This window comes from Drosophila mojavensis, unplaced genomic scaffold, assembly GCF_018153725.1.
Source record: "Drosophila mojavensis isolate 15081-1352.22 unplaced genomic scaffold, ASM1815372v1 contig_36, whole genome shotgun sequence".
NCBI classification, from domain to species: Eukaryota; Metazoa; Arthropoda; class Insecta; order Diptera; family Drosophilidae; genus Drosophila; species Drosophila mojavensis.
Window position 1 is genome coordinate 21866448 of NW_025318858.1, and position 18377 is coordinate 21884824.

At 37.7% G+C, this 18377-nt stretch overlaps 1 protein-coding gene and 1 long non-coding RNA gene across 4 annotated transcripts in view; one reads left to right on the forward strand and one right to left on the reverse strand.

Annotated features, from left to right (window-relative positions):
• Nucleotides 1-18377, reverse strand: part of LOC26527527 (putative neural-cadherin 2) — a 182567-nt gene that overhangs the window by 15752 nt on the left and 148438 nt on the right. For all 3 annotated transcript variants that reach the window (XM_015165710.3, XM_015165708.3, XM_015165709.3), the window contains 6 exons: nucleotides 16553-16668; nucleotides 15529-15693; nucleotides 10788-10925; nucleotides 5767-6187; nucleotides 3891-4790; nucleotides 219-610 (listed from right to left, as the gene is read on the reverse strand). In XM_015165710.3, the coding sequence (XP_015021196.1) occupies nucleotides 219-610; nucleotides 3891-4790; nucleotides 5767-6187; nucleotides 10788-10925; nucleotides 15529-15693; nucleotides 16553-16668 (2132 nt within the window). The remainder of the gene's footprint in view (nucleotides 1-218; nucleotides 611-3890; nucleotides 4791-5766; nucleotides 6188-10787; nucleotides 10926-15528; nucleotides 15694-16552; nucleotides 16669-18377) is intronic.
• Nucleotides 9470-15317, forward strand: LOC122757190. Its single transcript, XR_006357128.1, has 2 exons — nucleotides 9470-10772; nucleotides 12396-15317. It is a non-coding gene; the product is annotated as an uncharacterized LOC122757190 (long non-coding RNA).

Consider the following 18377-nt stretch of genomic DNA (forward strand, 5'->3'; position numbering starts at 1 on the left):
AAGAAGACATACGTAAATAATAGGCAACCAACAAAGAGAGCAGCGAAAGTAGCTTAATAAGCTCTCCATCAGTAAAATAATTAAACTGGTTACATGTCATAAAAGTGGAATACAGAGAACCAAAAGTAGATGCTTAAATTAAAGTTGAACGATACAAAGGCGTCTAAAGCGTATTATTCAAGACTTAGGCAGTTCAAAAACTCCCCAAGGCGACCTACCTTAAAGCGCAGTTGGTAGCGGCCACGTCGTGTCCCAGCCCGCATCGTCAGGATGCCGGTGTCTGTGTCGAGTTTGAAGCGCTGATGCTCCTGCGCCTCCCAATAGTATTTCTTGTCGGGCACATCCCAGTCGTCGGGATCGTTGACATACACCCGGCCGATTGGTGTGTCCTGCGACTGGCCCTGGTAGTTATAAACCAGCACCGATTTGCTGCCCGGCTGCATTTTGTTGTCGTTGACATCGCCAATGGTCACAGTCAGTGTGCTGGTGCCCGTCATTGCCGGCGCTCCGTTGTCCTTTATCTCGATGGGTATGTCATAGGACTTTTGCACCTCACGGTCGAAGGGACGCAGCGATGATATTATGGCCACACCGTTGCCATTGTCACCCCCTTTGAGTGTGTGGGTAGATGGAAGGGTTTTTTTTTTGTTAGGTTTCAAATGTTGTTCGATTGGTGGCCCAAGTGTTCCGATGAATTTCATTTGATGTTGTTGTTGTTGTCGCAGGCAAAGGCATAGGCAGTAGGCAAATGTAAAGAGAGAAGAAGAGAAAATGCGAAAATGTTGAGTAAGCAATGCGAAATTCAAGAATGGCTCCGAGCATTATTAAAGTTAGCAATTGGCATTTAAATGAAAGGAATTTTTCATTTCAATAAGCTAAAAATGAAGAATGCTGCGTTTGCTTTGTTGAATGCGAAAGCTATTGCCAAGTGGTGCATGATGATATTAATTTAGTTACTTATATTTAAAATAAACAAGTGTATTAAATTTATAGTAAAATAATATCATTTCATTTGCATCTGCATTTCAAAAAGTTCTTGATTATAAGCTATTGAAAAACTGACAATGTTTTTTTTTGTTTTTAGCTCCCATAGATGCTGAAATAGGTATAAATATGTTGGCACCGCATCCTGCTAAGTAATATATATAAATACTTTTTGGCATCAGCCAACACCTGCATTCACCTCTCACACACATTCAAGGAAACCATAATACCCTGAATAACCATATCCAATTGCTGCAGGGCGTGCAAATAATAATGATAATCAAATCAAAAATAGAATTGTAAATTTATGGATTTACACATTTATTGCAATATTGATGATATTTTACTTTTGATTATCCAATTTATATGCGGCTATAAATATGTGTGTGAGCCGAATCGCTGTGCGCTGGTCCCACAACAAACAGTTCAATACAATTTAAGCCATATATTGCTGATTTTATGTGTTCAATTAATATTCTAGAAAATTTGGATTGCGCATAATTAATTGGGAGCAAATCGAACTGAAATCGAACATATGCAGGCTGGCAGATGGCATGGCATGTGTAATGCAAACGCATTTGTGAATTATTATACAAAATGCATTAGCTTGATTAACAATTTACGCCCGTAATGATAGCTAACTGCTACCTGTTTTTTTTTTCTGTTTCGCTCTGTTCTTCTCATTCTTTCTGCTCACTAATTACACAACTCATTTAGATAATTAGCCATGCAAATAAATAGAATTTTGTGCCCAGTCGCAATGATTCGGTTTAAAGCCCTACTATTTTTTTTTTTTTTTTCTACGCCTATTTGTTGATGGTAATGAATTTAATCGGCTTTGCGAATCAATTATTTATTCAGTCCCGAAACGCTGTGAAATCCAAGCACGTATCGGCCCATAAAAAGCGGAACGGACCAAAAGCAACTAAATAGAATCGGGCCTCAAAGTGAAACGTGTTAAAGTGCGACCGGGTCCGGCCCAGGTCCGGGTCCAGGACTGTTGAAAATTGATTACAAGGGGCTGGTCCAGAAACGGACGCGTGTGTTCGAGTGACACCTCAAATTTCTTTATTTCTTTCATTCTAACTGGATTTTATATTTGTTTTCATTCTTTTTTTTTTTTTTTTTTTGGTTTTGGTTTTGCTTCATTTAGGCTTGTTTTATTTCGTTCGCAGCCTTTTTAATGACTCCGTTTACGTACAATGGTAACGAAAGTGAAGACCAATTTTAAATGCGCCCAAGAGAAAACAAATAGGTCAAAATCAAAGCCAACGTTTGAAACGTTTGAGCCGTTGCTGTGCTGTCCAAACTGGCCCGGAGGTTACAGCATCGCCCAATTTCCATACGCTGTCAACTGTGGGATGCGAGGGGTATATTGAAAGTGCAGTTGTTCTAGTAATAGATCACATCTCTTTTGGAGTTCTGATACCTGAGATTGTTAAGCTCAAGTTACAATATTAAATTTGAAATATTGAAGAGCGCGAATTCTATAATTTATACTTGTTTGTTATTTTAAACATGTTTTAAAGATCAAAGATTTCTATTTGAAAAGCAACCGCAAAGGTAATGATGAATATAGGATCGTATGATTAACATATTTCTTGATAATAAAATTCATTGATTTGTTCAAAAATGATTTCGATTTTTTAAATATTTATATCAAGAAAATGATTTATTCATAAAGCTTATAAAAAATATAGAGGAATTTATGATTACATACTTTTAATATTTCTTGTAGGTTATTTATTTTATTTTATTTATTTATTAATTTTATTTATTATATATTTTGTATAATCATTTCTTAAATGTAAATTTTTATTTGAAGGGATTTTTGTACAAAAAGAATATTTGCATTTAGGAATTGATAAATTATTTTTTTTTTTTTTTATCATTCATAGAAAAAATTTTTTTTAAATTGTAAGATTTACTTTCAAAGATAACTTTCTTTTATTTTTTACAATTTGCAGTTCCGCTTTAATATAGAATTTCATTTGAGTTTCATGCCTTTCAATTTATATTTTAATATTTTACACGAGTATTCCTCCTGTCTGAGTACTTTTCACGATTGTTTACAGGGTAGCGCATTCTCTAACGTGTTTTCTTTTCTCTTTTATTTTTGTGGGCTTTTGGCTTTTTGGGTAACTAACTCAGTGCACAAACAATGCTGATGATGCTGATTGTCTGTGGCATAATTCAATCACCATTACTATGCAAACACACTTTGGTTTTAGCGTTTGATTTTGATTGTGAATGTGAACTAAACTCAACTCGAACGCAACTGGGCGAGTTCCAAGTGCTGCTTCCAGGCTGTTCGTGTTGTCAGTTTGCAATTTCCTTTTACTTTTATTTTTCTCTTTCTATCCTTTTTTTTTGGGAATAGCTTTTGCTGTTGCAGTTGTATAGATTAGTTGCAAGCCAGAGTCGAGCTGGTGGCTTGTAGCGCAAAAGCCTGTGCAAAGAATTGGCATTGATTATAAAGGCAAATTGACTTGTGGCCAAACAAGAATCTGAGTGGGATGCTGCGCATTGAAAGTTTCGGCTGCGATGCGAAAATGTTGCAGGAGAAGTTGAAGTTGAATATTGCAAAATATAGTAACTTAAAAGAAAGTTCAATTTAACTAGTGGTCGATATATAGTAACTCAGTAAAAGTTGAGTTTAACTAGTAATCAATGATGGAGCTTATTTGTTTATAGAATATGGACAGAATACGAAGTTGTTCGTTTGATAAATTTACATGTTTGGTTTGGTTTTAAATAAGATTTCCCATTGAAAATGGGTTCATGGTATACAAAAATAAGGATTCGGATGCATAAATATTCATATGGATAGATTATATATGCATATATATGATGGATCATATGATATTTGCTTTATTAATTATTATTATAGCTCTCTTGTCACTTACTGCGATCGTATTCCACCTTAAAGCCCGCTCGTATCTCATCGCTGGCCAGTGGATCCAGGCGAAAGCTGAAGGGTCCGCCATTGCCGCGCTGTCGATCGTCCGCATCCTTGGCGGCCACCTCGATGATCTTGCGTGGCGAGACATTCTCCGGCAACGTCGGCTTGTAGTCCTGGGCCAGCGTGGGCGCATTGTCGTTCACGTCCTTGACAATCACAGTCAGCGTAGCCGTTGCCGTGCGCGGCGGATTGCCATCGTCGCTGGCCAAGATCTGCACATGATGACGATCCGCCGCCTCTCGATCGAGCGGTCGCTGTATGCTGATGGCGCCCTTGTCGCTGATGGCGAATTGCCTGCGTCGATTGCTGGCGCGCACTATTTTGTAGCTGACGCGCGAATGGCCGCCCTGGTCCGCATCGCTGGCGCGAAACTGCTCCAGTACGGTGCCCACCTTGGTGTCCTCGTAGATGGAGACCTCGATGTGATCGCGGTCGAAGCGTGGCACATTGTCATTGATGTCGCGCAGCTTGACCACGACCCACGAGTAGGCCACATGATACTTGTCCGCACCGTCCTCGCCCTTGTCGTTCACCTGTATGCGAAAGCGGAAGCCGCTGCTCTGCAACGGATCCTCGTAGTCCAGCGGCTGGATGATTTTCAGCGAGCCAGTGCCATCCGCATTGCGCACCATCGCAAATTTGTCCGCACCGAAGCCGCTGTTCGGCACCACCTTGTACTGAAAGCTGTTCGTCTCGTCCTCATCCTGCACGGTGACCGTCAAAATGGGCGTCTCGGGTATGTAGGTGCCGTTCGTCTCGTCCACCTCAGTGAACCATTCGTCTTTGGTAAACTGCGGCGGCATATCGTTCAGGTCCTTAACACGTATGGAGGCGGTGCCAGTGCCTATGTAAGAGGAGTAGATGAACAGAAATCAAATGGGGCTTACATGACTGTGTAATTCTCTGTATTGATAGATTGTAATATTTAAATATTATATTATTTATATTCAAATAATATATTATATTATTATTCAAAAAATATATAATAATATTATATGAAAAAATGGAATTAAGGAATTATTATATATTCGACTTCTGATTACTATTTCTTGATAAATTATTTATTTTAGTCTTCTTTCATAACGTTAGGTTATTAAATAATTTTTCCACCTAATGTTTACATTTTATGTGAATCAATTTTTTTTTCTATAAATTAAATTAATCTTCGTTAAATAAGTATATAAACTTAAATAAATAGAAATATTTTATTTTATTTTATTTTTTTTAAAGTATAATGTCGAAACTATTATTAATGGATCATAAGTTTCTTCAATTTATAAAGAGAAAAAAAAAAAAAAAACTAATTAAATGAATAGGGTGGAATTCATATATAAAAAAAATTAATTATATATTGATTCAATAAATAAATGAATATTAATAAAAAATAATTAAAAAGATATAAAAAAAAAAAAAATATTATATTTATTAATATATTAACAATGCATGAAATAATATTTCGAAAATAACTCTCAAGTGTAAGTCTCTTAATTTAACATTCATAATAATTTATTAATATTAATTACAATGAAATTAATATTAATTTATTGACATATTAAAAATAAATGCATTTTTTTATAAATTAAATTAATTTATTTCTTCATCAGATTGAGTTCATTGAAGAAAAGGTATTTATATATGTATAATAATATTTTTTAACAAATATTTATTTTTCTGATTTTGATAATTGTTCTACTCAAAGGCAAGACTCTCTCAACAACAAACCCAATATACCCCATAAGGCATCACAACAGTGTGTGTGTGTGCATAATGAGTGTTCTATGTCAGTGGCATGCTCAGTATTTTGAAGCAACGGTACTCACCCTTCAGACCGCCACCGTCCATGGCCACCACCTGGATGGAGTAGTCCGGTGTGCGTTCCCGGTCGAGACAGCAGACGGCCGTTTTGATGAGGCCCGTTTCGGGTTCAATTTCGAAGATGGGTGCGCCCGTTTCCTCTTCGATGACGTTCTTCTCGATTGAGTAGATTAGCTTGGCATTGGTGCTCTCGTTGGGATCGTCATAGTCAATGGCAGACATTGTCATCACGGGGCTGCCGGCTGTGCCATTCTCGGTGACATTGCCAAAGTAGACGCCCTGCGGAAACTGCGGCGCATTGTCATTGATGTCCTTTAGATTAACTTGAATGTCCGCATAGCCGACCAGGCCCTCGCCGCCCTCGTCCTGGGCAAATACGGTGAAACGCCATTGCGGCCGCCCATTGGGCTGATCCCGGTCCAGGGGCTGTAACAAGTAGAGAGAGAGAGAGAGAGAGAGAGAGAGAGAGAGAGTGTGTGAGAGTGAGAGTGTGAGCGAGGCAGATGAAGCAAATAAAGTGAGCTCGCTTTCCATTTGATTTGCCAGCTGTTTGGCTTGCTTGTTTGCAAATTATTTTATGCCAACGGCAGGAAGCTGCAACTGAGACAGCATACAGCCAGCAGCAGGAGCAGGAGTAGGAGCAGGAGCAGGACTTATGGTTGACAAGTCTCATTGTCAGCTACAGGTCCTCGAAACTACTGCTGACTCAGGCGATGATGTCCGTCTGTCCGTCTGTCGGTCTGTGTGTTCGTCTGTCTGTGTTTGTCTGCATATTGTGTGTACTTCTTTGTGGTTGTCCTCAGCCCCAGCTCAATATATATTTGCCCAGGCTCATATTAGATTTCTCTCATTAAATGAGTTATCCCCTGAAATCGCCTGACCCCACCTGTCGTCTGGCCTGGCGAGCGGGCTAAACAAATGCCATCAAATCAAATGAAATGTGTTCAATCTGAATGGGAATTGTGTCAGCTCGGCCTCTCGCCCCGAATCCCATTTAAATTATCCTTAAATATTGCTTACTCGGCTCATTTGGAATTTGTTTTTCGCCCAGGTGGATTAGGCTTCGTTTCAATTACAATTTTGCTTTAGATTGCGCATTGTGGATTGGAATGCAAATTAAAATCGACTTTGCATTTAGCCGGCTGGATGGGCATTATAATTCATTATTCTGTCTGTGTGTGTCTGTCTGTGTGCACTGATAACCTAAGTCACATAATCTGTTGCTGTTTAAGCACATGATTGTATAAAGTGTTAGATTTATGTGACATTTAGATGCTGGCTAGATCTGGGATTGGGTGAGAAATGGTATCTGCACTTGTTAGCTTAATCTAGATTGATTATTAAATAAAAGTATACAAATAATTGTATAGCTAAGCTTTGCTATGCATTCAACCATATTAATAGCAACTATAGGGATGAGTTTTTTTTTTTTTTTTTTTTTTTTTTTTTTTTTGATATAAACAGACATTTAAACTATCGAAAATGATCGAGAATGAATTTTTTCAGGGTATAGAGTTTTTTCTCAATTTATCGCGATATTCAATTTAGCGGTGTACAAATTATCGAGACTGGACTGTATTTTGTACATCCCCCAACACTCACAGACTTTCATAGGCGTCTTTCAAGCGTCACTCAATTATTTATTAGTCGTATATCGTACTTCTCTCACTTTAAGTCAATGTCTGCCTCATTTTGCGAAGAGCGAGGCACTCTTTCTACGTAGAAAGGAATGGAACTAATGGAAGATGGAACTTTCGTATTGATACTCATACTCTTTCATTCTCGCACTCTCTCACTTTTGCGCTATCTATCTAACTAGCCGATATCTACCTATCCTCTCTCTCTAGATAACATTTTTATAGTATTCTTTTATTTATTTTTATTTATTTTTTTTTGTTTTTCAATTTTTATGTATATGAATATTGTATATGGAAATCTCTTATTTAGGCATTATAAATTGGAGGCCTTTTTCCATACAACAAAACAGACTCCCTAAGTAGTTTTATATGAGCAAACTATATTTGGAAAATGAAAATGAAAATCAATTATTGCTGCTCCACGCAACTAAGCTTCGCTAACAAGTCACATGTGCATAGTAAATATACACCAATTAGTTCACGATTTAAATTCATTTCTCTATTTCTCTCTCTCAGCGTTTCAAGCACTACTGTGGTCTAGAGTAAAAAAAAAAAAAAAAAACGTGCTGTTAGCCAATTGTTCAAATAAATAGTCATATTTGAGTTTCAATAGCACTTTGCCATCATCAAATCAAAATCGTGAATGGGTTGGAACTTAAATTCTATGCAAATGGCATTCGCTCAATTAAAGCCGGCAAAGTGACGCACACACACACACACTAGCAGGGCATATATCGGTGGCATGTGACACGCATTGCAATAGCAATTACAAATTAAATACCGCGCTGCAGCTGTCGAATGGTCGACGCTAAACTTCAGTGGGACCCAAGCTATTCCCCCAGAAGAGCCACCCAAAAGCCACCCAGCATTTTAAACAGAATTTTATGCGCGGCAACCACGCACCAATAACGAACGACGAATGTCATTTACATGTGGTTGCTTGTAGAGCGTCAAAACCACAAATGCCACATGCTGTCGCTGGCAACCAATGCCAACGCGAAAACCCTTTTGCCCACCACACCACATCAACCCACCACAGCACCACACCAACAACAACAAGCCACACAGCCTGAGCTCCTAAAACAATAAAACAAATAAAGCATGCCGCTAGCAGCAACAGCAACAGCAACATTTGAACATTTGATTCAGTAAATGGGCGCAGTGGGCGTGGCATTGGTCGTTGGCACTGCCATTTGACTGGTTTGTTTTTATGGACTTTGTCTGAAATTAATTGGAGTTCATGTAGTTGGCATCAAATGCTTGCAGTTTTTATGCTCACAAATGTCATTCTCCTTTTCTTTTTTTTTTTGTTGCTGCTGTTGTTTTTGGCCATCTGCATGCATGTGTGTGCGTATGTGTGAGAGAGAGATTGTGCGGTTTGACACAGTTTTAAATTAATCATACGCCACCGATCCGCTCTGCCGCGAAAGCTTTACAATTCACTGGCGACTGTTGTTAACAAATAAAATCGCACAACAATTTTAAGTATTTTCGAGCAAGGCAAATTTATATTTATTTTATATACGTGTGTGCGTGTGCGTGTGCGTGTGCATGAATAAATTTAATAGCTGCATCAGCTGTCAAATTTGCTAGTGTGTTTCTACAGTCAATATTACGGGCTGAATCATTTATTTAGAACCACATGCAAAGTGTTTACAGCGACTTGTTCGCACTGCAGTTAAATTTTATAATTTACAATGTGCGAGAGTGCCTGATTACTGCCCACCGATATAAAAATGGCACTGAAAACTTTGACAGCTTTGCGTGTTAAAAATGTCGTGAAAGAATTGAAGCAGTTTTTATTTGAAGACGCATTCGCTTATCAATGAAACTTTAAGATGACTCATTTGGCGGAAAAACAACTAAATGTTTTGTATAAAAAGAAAATGTATGTTGATGAATGCAACAAACAGTCATAAATGACGAGTCGGCAAGACAATGAAAATGGGGCAAGAAAATTATTTTTAGCTTTGCCATAGAGTTAGTTTAATTTATTGTTAACAACAACATTAAATAGATTTAAAAAAAAAAAAAAATTTGTTTATATATTTAAATATATATCTGACGAGCATGGCTAGATCAGCTGATATTGATTGTATATTCATTCCTTATAGCATTATAGCAATTAATTTTCTCAACAGACAAAAGCAATAATTACAGGCTTGAATAAGAAATCTAAATCAAAATCAATTTTTCTCTGTAAATGTATTTGTGTTTATATGGAAGACTTTTTTTTATTATTAAATTTAAATATTCCCATATCCCCTTTGTGATCGTAGTATCACAAATAAGTTTGTTATGATATTGTTAAAGATAATTAAAAAAAAAATAACTGTAAAGTTTTTAATGAAGATTCGGAAGATTTTCGTATACATTCAATTTTTGACTGTGGCTTGCTAATTTAATTTAATTAATTTTTGATTGCTCTTTTATAACAGCTTTTCAAAGAGCCTGAATATCATCTATCTATATTTACATATATATTTAAAGATATATTTACGAAGCGTGAGTCAAGCTAGGTAAGCCCGATGAGGTATTTTATTTGTCAGTCCGGCCAGCTATATTCAATGATAGTTTAGTTAGTCAAACTTTTTGCTCAGCTATCTAAAATCCTTTGACATTGACAATTATCTATAGCTAAATTAGTGTAATAATATACACTTTTAAAATCTTTTTTTATAAATTTTTTTTAAATTTATTTTTTATACTCTCTATATTTGCACTACATTTTCGAGCTCTAACCTCTCATATTGGCAAATCATGGCATTGCATGTGAACATATGAATATGTACGTCTATCTAGCCAACTTTTTTTGTAGGGCTGCCAATAGACCATTATATAAATTTTTAAAATTTCAATTCTGATGCTGCTTTGTGTTTTTGTTTTTCATTTTTATTTTTGTTCAGTGTATTCCGTCATGCTTAACTTCTGCCTTTCAGTGTTTTTTGTTGTTGTATATTTTTAACTGTTAGCTCGTCACACACAATATAAACTGCGCATTGTGTATATAAACTGTTGGCCCAATTGTAAACTGCCAACAGCTGTCCGCACGCGCACCCTCAAACCTCCCTCCCACCCCCTGCCATCTGCCCAGACGCCCCTCAATCATAGTCGCTGCAGGTGGAAAAAAAAAAAAAAAAAGTTATGGCGCGCCATTTGCACGCTTAGCCCAGCGGGTGTGAAGGATGAAGACTGAGAGGGAGAGGGATGGGGTGAGAGCAGGAGACACAGAGAGAGGGAGGCATGGTAACTGGGGTTCTGGTTTTTGAGGTAGACTTCATTGTTGGTTGGGGAATTTAACGGGCATTCATTACGGCTGGGCTTTACGGCGTATCGTTGGCAACTGGCTGGTAAAAAAAATTCGCTTAAGCTTGGTGAGTGCCACTTACCTTGAGTACAAAAATATCGCCAGTTGTGCGATTTATATCAAATTTACTATTCGCTGTATTATCCGGGTCGATGCCCTGGCCGGTTAGGAAATATACAATATTTATTGGTCTATCTACATCGCCATCGGTAGCCGTAACCTGTGAAAGAGAGAGTGAGACGGAAGAGAGCAGAGTGAGTGAGGTATAAAAACTGCATTACAATGAGTTGTTGTTGTTGCTGCTGCTGCTGCTGGGGGAGTTGAGTCTGGGTCTTGGTTGACTGTTAAGCCGTTGCCGGACCTTACTTACAATATTCAGTCTATAAATCAAATATGCAAATGCGCAAAAAACCTTTAAATGCCCAATAAAGAGCAAAAGCAAAAGCAAACCCACGCGAACGTCTTTGAAAATAAGAGAAATGCTAGGCGAACAGGGCTTTTTGCATGCCAGATTGCTTGTAAATTTATGCTTCGATTTTGTATTACATTTTATTTTATATTGTATTCTTCTTCTTTCTTTCTCTCTCTCTTTTTAGTATTTTTTATATTGCAGTGCAATGCTGTCTCTGAAAAATGCTAATGTGACCGAGATTTATGTAATTATTCAATCGGCTTGCGGTATTTTTGCTTATTTTCTATTGCGAAATGTTTTCCTTTTTTTTTTTTTTTTTTTTTTTTCCTACTAAATGAAATCTGTATTTAGGCCCATTTTGTTGTTGCGCGTCTGGAATATTTTATGGCGCATTATTATTCTTATTAATGTAGAAACTACATGCTAGCAAATTGTTTGGTACTTTTTACTCAGTTATTACTTAGATAAGCATCTACGGGCTGTTAGCCCAAATGACTTACAAGAGGTTCAATGAATGGATGCGAATGCTTAAGCAGGAGATTAAAGACGCTTTGATGGCAGCTTAAAGTGGCAGTAAAGTGCTTCAACTTAAGGCTGAGTCGTAAACAGAAAGGCAAATGTGAGGGAAAAACGAAGAGACTTGGATTAATATGACAGATAGATTATTTGGCAGTCAAATCTGTAGTCTGTAGTCTGTAGTCTGTAGTCTGTAGTCTGTAGTCTGTAGTCTGTAGTCTGTAGTCTGTAGTCTGTAGTCTGTAGTCTGTAGTCTGTAGTCTGTAGTCTGTAGTCTGTAGTCTGTAGTCTGTAGTCTGTAGTCTGTAGTCTGTAGTCTGTAGTCTGTAGTCTGTAGTCTGTAGTCTGTAGTCTGTAGTCTGTAGTCTGTAGTCTGTAGTCTGTAGTCTGTAGTCTGTAGTCTGTAGTCTGTAGTCTGTAGTCTGTAGTCTGTAGTCTGTAGTCTGTAGTCTGTAGTCTGTAGTCTGTAGTCTGTAGTCTGTAGTCTGTAGTCTGTAGTCTGTAGTCTGTAGTCTGCAGTCTGTAGTCTGTAGTCTGTAGTCTGTAGTCTGTAGTCTGTAGTCTGTAGTCTGTAGTCTGTAGTCTGTAGTCTGTAGTCTGTAGTCTGTAGTCTGTAGTCTGTAGTCTGTCAACAATTTGAAGGAGCTGCAATTATCCTCACTAAAACAAAGTCAAAATAACAAAGTGACTCTAGCTAAAAATGCATTCAATTAAGTCTGGCATATTTATTATTTTTAACTGCTGCATCCATTTGAATTCCAGCATCGACCGCAATTCTGTTGAAGCAGAAGCCAGCTATCAAACACTTGGCAAGCCAATTAGAGCAATTATTGGGCAGCTGTTAACAATGTGACAACTTTTGTGGCTATCGCACCTAACCAATGTAAAAGGAAACCCATTGAGGTCAAACAATGGCTCAATATTTAAATATCTCCATTTATGTTAAAGGGTGAGTGGGAGAGAGAGAGAGATAGAGAGAGCGGGGACACTCAAAGGCAGCTGCCACGTGTTAAGTGCCAACAAAACGCTGCCAGCCACGCCCACTGCTTGCCTGGCAACCCGCCCACAATTTGCTGGTTGACAATGCGACAATTTACGTTAAATGTTCCGCACAATTTGATATGACAAAAGAGTTGTCTACGTGCCATTATTATTGGCCGCGTGACGCGATGTGAGCTCTGCATGCCATTGTCCTCTCACCAGAGCACACACACACACACACACACACACACACTCGCACACACACACTCACACACACTACGACACACACACAAAGAAAGAGCGCGTGTGCTGTATGCCCACCATTGGCATGCATAATTTAAAGTCTCTTGCCGCCCCCTGGCTGGCTGCTGGGGCAGGGGCGTGGCAGCACCAAATGACTCGCGTGCAAAGGCAAAAAGAAATATTTGCATTTTATTTTGTGCCACCCACAAAAATCAATTTGGCCAAAAGGTGTCGCAGACGGCAGTCGATGCCCTGTATATATACATATATGCATATTATGTAATATAGTATATATGTACATGTGTATATATATATATATACATTCGATTCTGTCTGGTATGCGGTTCGGTCGGCCCATCGACTTTGGCGCCACTTCAATTTTTTACTTAAGCATAAATACGTAATTAAAAATGCGTGTGGCCATTGTCGCTGTTGCTGTTGTTGTTGTTATAGCTGTTGGTATTGTCACCATTGCAGTCATCGCCGGGCCGTGTCATTTAAATTTATATTTTACAAGCGAGAACATTTATCGAAGCAGCGGGAGTCACCACACTTGGATGCCCTTTTGAAGCACATTTGGGTCAACACGAAGCTCTCTGCTAAAAATTTCATTTTTTTTATGGGAAACGCCAATTTGGCTTAAACGATTCTAAAACTTTTTTGTGATGTATCGAAATATTGCTTTTTAAACTTATCGTATTAAAAAATAAGTTTTTTTCAAAGTGCATTTCAATTATTATGATCATGGTTTCAAAATAAAAAGTATATAACATAAAATATATGGGCCTTTCTGAACGCTACAAACGTAGACCGTTCTGGAGAAATATCCATATACAAAAAGTAGTGGCAGTAGTAGTTAAAGTTGCAATTATTATATAAAAGTAGTAGTAGTAGTTAAAATTATCGATATATAAACAGTAGTAGTTCTTGCAGTAGTAGTAGTAGTATCAATTGTAGAAGTATAAGCAGTGGCAGTAGTTGTAGTAGTAGTAGTAGTAGAAGTAGTAGTAGTAGAGTTTTAATTGTAGAAGCAGTAGCACTGGTAGTAGTAGTAGTAACAGAAGTGGTAGTAGTACAGTTTCAATTGTAGAATAATAAGCAGTAGTAGTAGTAAAGTACTAGAAATAGGAAAAGAATTCTGTATGAGCATGCCAATAATTAAAAATAATAGTTGGATGATTATTAATTGTAGTAGGCGATAGAAGTAGCAGCATTGCTAATAGTAGTAGGATAGTATTAATTCCCAAAGTATTCATTGTTGAAATAGTACTTAAAGAAGTCGTAGTAAAAATAGTAGTAGTTCACGATTGATGTGAGAGTAGCAGAATCAATTGCATAAAATTCAGTTGGCTTTTACTTTTAGAATGTATAGCAGAAATGTTATTGCAAATAGAGGAAACAATTATTAAATCAAGATTGATTGATTGTTAGATATTCTTCATTCATCCATTGGGTGCGTAAAATACCAACGAACCCTTTCGGAGAGTACGAAAGCAAATTGATGCTTGATAATAAGTTAAAGGTGAAGCTTGCTGAGTCATGAGAAAAATGTGCATGAGTATGCAAGGAAATGGAGTGGGAGATTATATATTCATTTATGTTTAATATATTTTCCATTAATGACTGTTATTTAATGCATGTTATATTTTATGTTATTAATTATGTTTTATGATATATTAATTTTATCATATAATATTTTATTTTCAATCGTAAGTTAAAGTTTCAAGCATTTATTGTCGCGGTAGAAAAGTAGAGCATTTAACCCTCAGTGAAGCGCAAGGATTTTAATTTCTCACATTCTTTTTTTTTCATTCATGTTGCTGATTGTTGTAAATTATGGCTTAAATAAAAGTCGCTGCCACAGACTCAGCCACTTCTCACATACGCACGCATAAACATATATGTAAAATGGATCAAAATGTGCGCGTGTGCGTGTGTATGTATATTTGATGCAAGGCCATTGGGCAACTATCACGTTATTATTAATGAATGAGTATTTATTTTGTATTTACGGCCGAATTGTGCGGCTTGCTGAATCGCCCTGGCACTTAATATGCCAGCAATGCGCAGTGCCCAGTGCCCAGGACGCAGCTCAGCTTCTGTTCTGTTCTGCTCTGTTCTGGACGGCTTCTTGTTTTCGCTGCTATAGTTTTTCGAGTATTCGATTTTTATGCAAATTGCATGTATTGTATGCTGGGCCGTTGTTGTTTCTGTTGTCAATATTTAAATTGAGTAAGAGCAAGCAGCAAGCGATTGTAAATGTGGAATGGGAAAATAATGATAGGCGCCTTAACGCCCATAAGTAGCTGTTGCAGCAATTGCGAAAAATATTGTTTTAAGCCCGAAGGAGGACAACAGGATTTATGGCTGAGAGATGCAACAGAGCAGATTTACATGGAGGTTACCTTTATGATTTAAATGCAACGAGCGGAAAGAACTAAGTGAAATATGATGCGAGCCTTAAAAAATAGGGCAGCGCACAAAAGTATGCAATAGTTTTTTGTACAAACTTGAACTGCTTGCGATGCTTGCACTGCTGACACTGCTTGATTTATATGCTTTGAGTAAAGCGGACCCTAGTGTTCTGCATAGGAAGGATGTTAATGTGGCAAATAAGTATATAATAAATATATAAAAAAAAATTATATTACTCGATTTCCTTCACACTCACCTGTAAAATGCGTTTGGGCAAATTGCGATCATCTTCCTCAGTGATTTGCGTCCGATATGTTTGACGATCGAATACAGGTGGATTATCGTTAACATCGCGTACATTGATGACAACGGTGGTATAGTTGTTTTTACGATTGCGTGTTGCCTCCAGGCGCAGCTCATACTACAATTAAATAAAAATCGAATTTTTGTAAGACTTTAATAAAATATTGCACATAAAAAAAAATTCTTATGCGAACTCGATATTTGCAAAGTTTTTACGCATGACAAATGCCCCAAAAAAAAAAAAAAAAAAAAAATGAACCGAAAATGATTGTCAGACTTTGGCGCAAACAAAAACAACAACAAAGGAGCCAGCCAACCCAAAAAAAGAAAAAAAAGAGCATAAACAAGAGCGTGGGCAACACATGTTTTGCGGCATTGTTGGCGCCTCAGCCGCTTGTTGCATGACAACGCATTGACAGCTACACGGATTCCCGATGAGGTGGCGGCTGCTGTGTTCGCTGAGGGAGCGTCTGGGGGTAGCTGCTACATATAAATATTTGTGTGCGTGCAATCACGTTAAAAATTTGCTCTGGGAAATGTGCCAACAGCTGGAGATGTACAACTCCAGGCGAGACGAGGCGAGAGGAGGCGAGTTGAGCTGCGTTTGTGTTGTTTTTGCATTAATTTTGACATGGACACACACACAGCCATGCGTTAGAGCACAGCCTGAATGTCGCAAAAGTTGTTCGCCTGAAACTTTTGCATAGTTTTGCATATTCTTTTCTTTTTCTATTTTTCTTTTTGTCTCACAGCAAAAAAATAAATAAATTATGCATGCACAAGTTGAGCAAGCAAAAAAAAATAAATAAATAAAAATAAAAATATATATATAAAAGTAAAAAAAAAAAGTAGAAACAGCAACAGCTCAAAGTTGAGCCTAGACTCGTGAATAGACGCTGTCAGCGAGCCGAGAGTCGAGTGTGTGTTGTGACGAGGGTCGTGTGAGTCGAGATTCCTTCTAGACACTAACTACTTACCCTTGGCCGCGTTTCATAGTCTAGCGGACTGGCCACGTAGATGACGCCCGTCGTATTCTGCACGCCAAAGGCATTGCCTATGTTACCGCCTGTGATCTGGTATCGAATATTCGTCGCTGCAAAGAGATAGACGGAGAGAGGGGGAGATAAATATAATTTCATTTTTTATTTCATTTTTTAAAAGTATTTTTGTTGTAAGTTTGCCTTTATAGACTGTCATTAACATTTCATAGATTATTTTTGAGTCATTAAAAACTTAAAAAGGTTTCGGCATGTCACACGTGGCGTATGCGTAATACAAAAAGACAGGCATTGCATTGCTGCTGGCATGTGCATAATTAAAACAACATGGGGGCGACTCACTTCTTTTATGCTCACACAGAATTTAATTTATTTTGTGGGCGTGTGTGTGCGTGCGAGAGAGGGAGATAGAGAGAGTGTGTGTGTGCGTACCTGCTGGCGAGCTGTGAATGTGGCTGTGGCTGTGGTGTATCGCTCAATTTCATGAAGATGTCAAAGAGGTTCAGTGAATTGAAATACACGCACACAGATACATACACAAGCATACACTTACACTATATTCATCACATCATGCCAGATACGCCGTTTAGGCTTTTGCATTTTTAAAGCAAACATCTTCGATAATTGAAAATTGAATCTCAAGTTGACGGGGAATATCTTGGCTTTCTAAATATGAAAAATGCTTGAATTTGAATTTTTCATTTGCTGCGGTCAGTGTAAATCAAATTTCACAATATTAACTCAAAGAATTTTAAAGAAATTTCATTGCTCTACTTGCTCAAATGCTCGTGTCAAGGGATCAAAGTGAGCAGCGAGTAAATCAATTAGATTCATAAAAAGGCATTTTCAAGCCAAGAGTAAGCGCTCAACCTGGCGCATAATTCACTTATTAAATAATTAAACAGCGGGAGCTGCGCATAAGAGAAACAAGAAAAGTTCACACATGTGCGCCAAGACAAGCGACGGGCTGAGGCAGTAGCTGTTGCCAGCTCATTTATACAAATATATGTATATAGATACGTATATGTATGTATATAAAATGACAAAACATTAGCGGAAATTAGCGACGCGTAAATCGTTTAGCCCAAAAGGCTGAAGAAGCTGCCGACTGACTTTTGGCTCCCTTGCCGGAGCATGGGCGGCGGCGTGCGTGAACTTTACAGCTTTCTGCTCAATTAAAGCCAGCGAGCGAGCATGTAAGCAAGAGCGTATTAACATAAGCACTTGAAATGAAGACAAGCAAATGTCTCGACATGCTTAAGCAGCTGATAAGGCAGCTTACAGAGTGGGGGGAGTGGGAGCTGGAGTTGGAGTTAAGCGAATTATGTGTGTGTGTGTGTGTATGCGAGCGGAATAAGGAGTTTAGAGCTCTATCGCAGTTGTAGGTGACTCTGGGGAATTAGCGGCTTGTAAATGAAAGAGAAGCATGAGCAGAGTTGTTTTTCTGGTACAGGAAATGCGAGTCTTGCTATGGAATTTATGTTGCTTACAGAGTGTAAATTAGTTTTATGTATTGAGCTGCATTGGTTGAGGTTGAGCTCAAGATTACTTTAGTTTTCATTTACTTAACTTTGATAAACTCAACTGGATTATAAGATAAACAGACTTAAATTTATAGACGTTAAAGTGTATATAGTAAATTATTATTATTATTGTTAGATTATTTAGATATAAAGTGAACAACGGCTCAACTGGAAAATAGACCAAAAATTACGAATTGTTTATTCTTACAAAATAATAAAAATCAATATTAAATGTAAATTTTTAAATTTAAACTTCATTTATTTTATTCAATTTAGAGTAT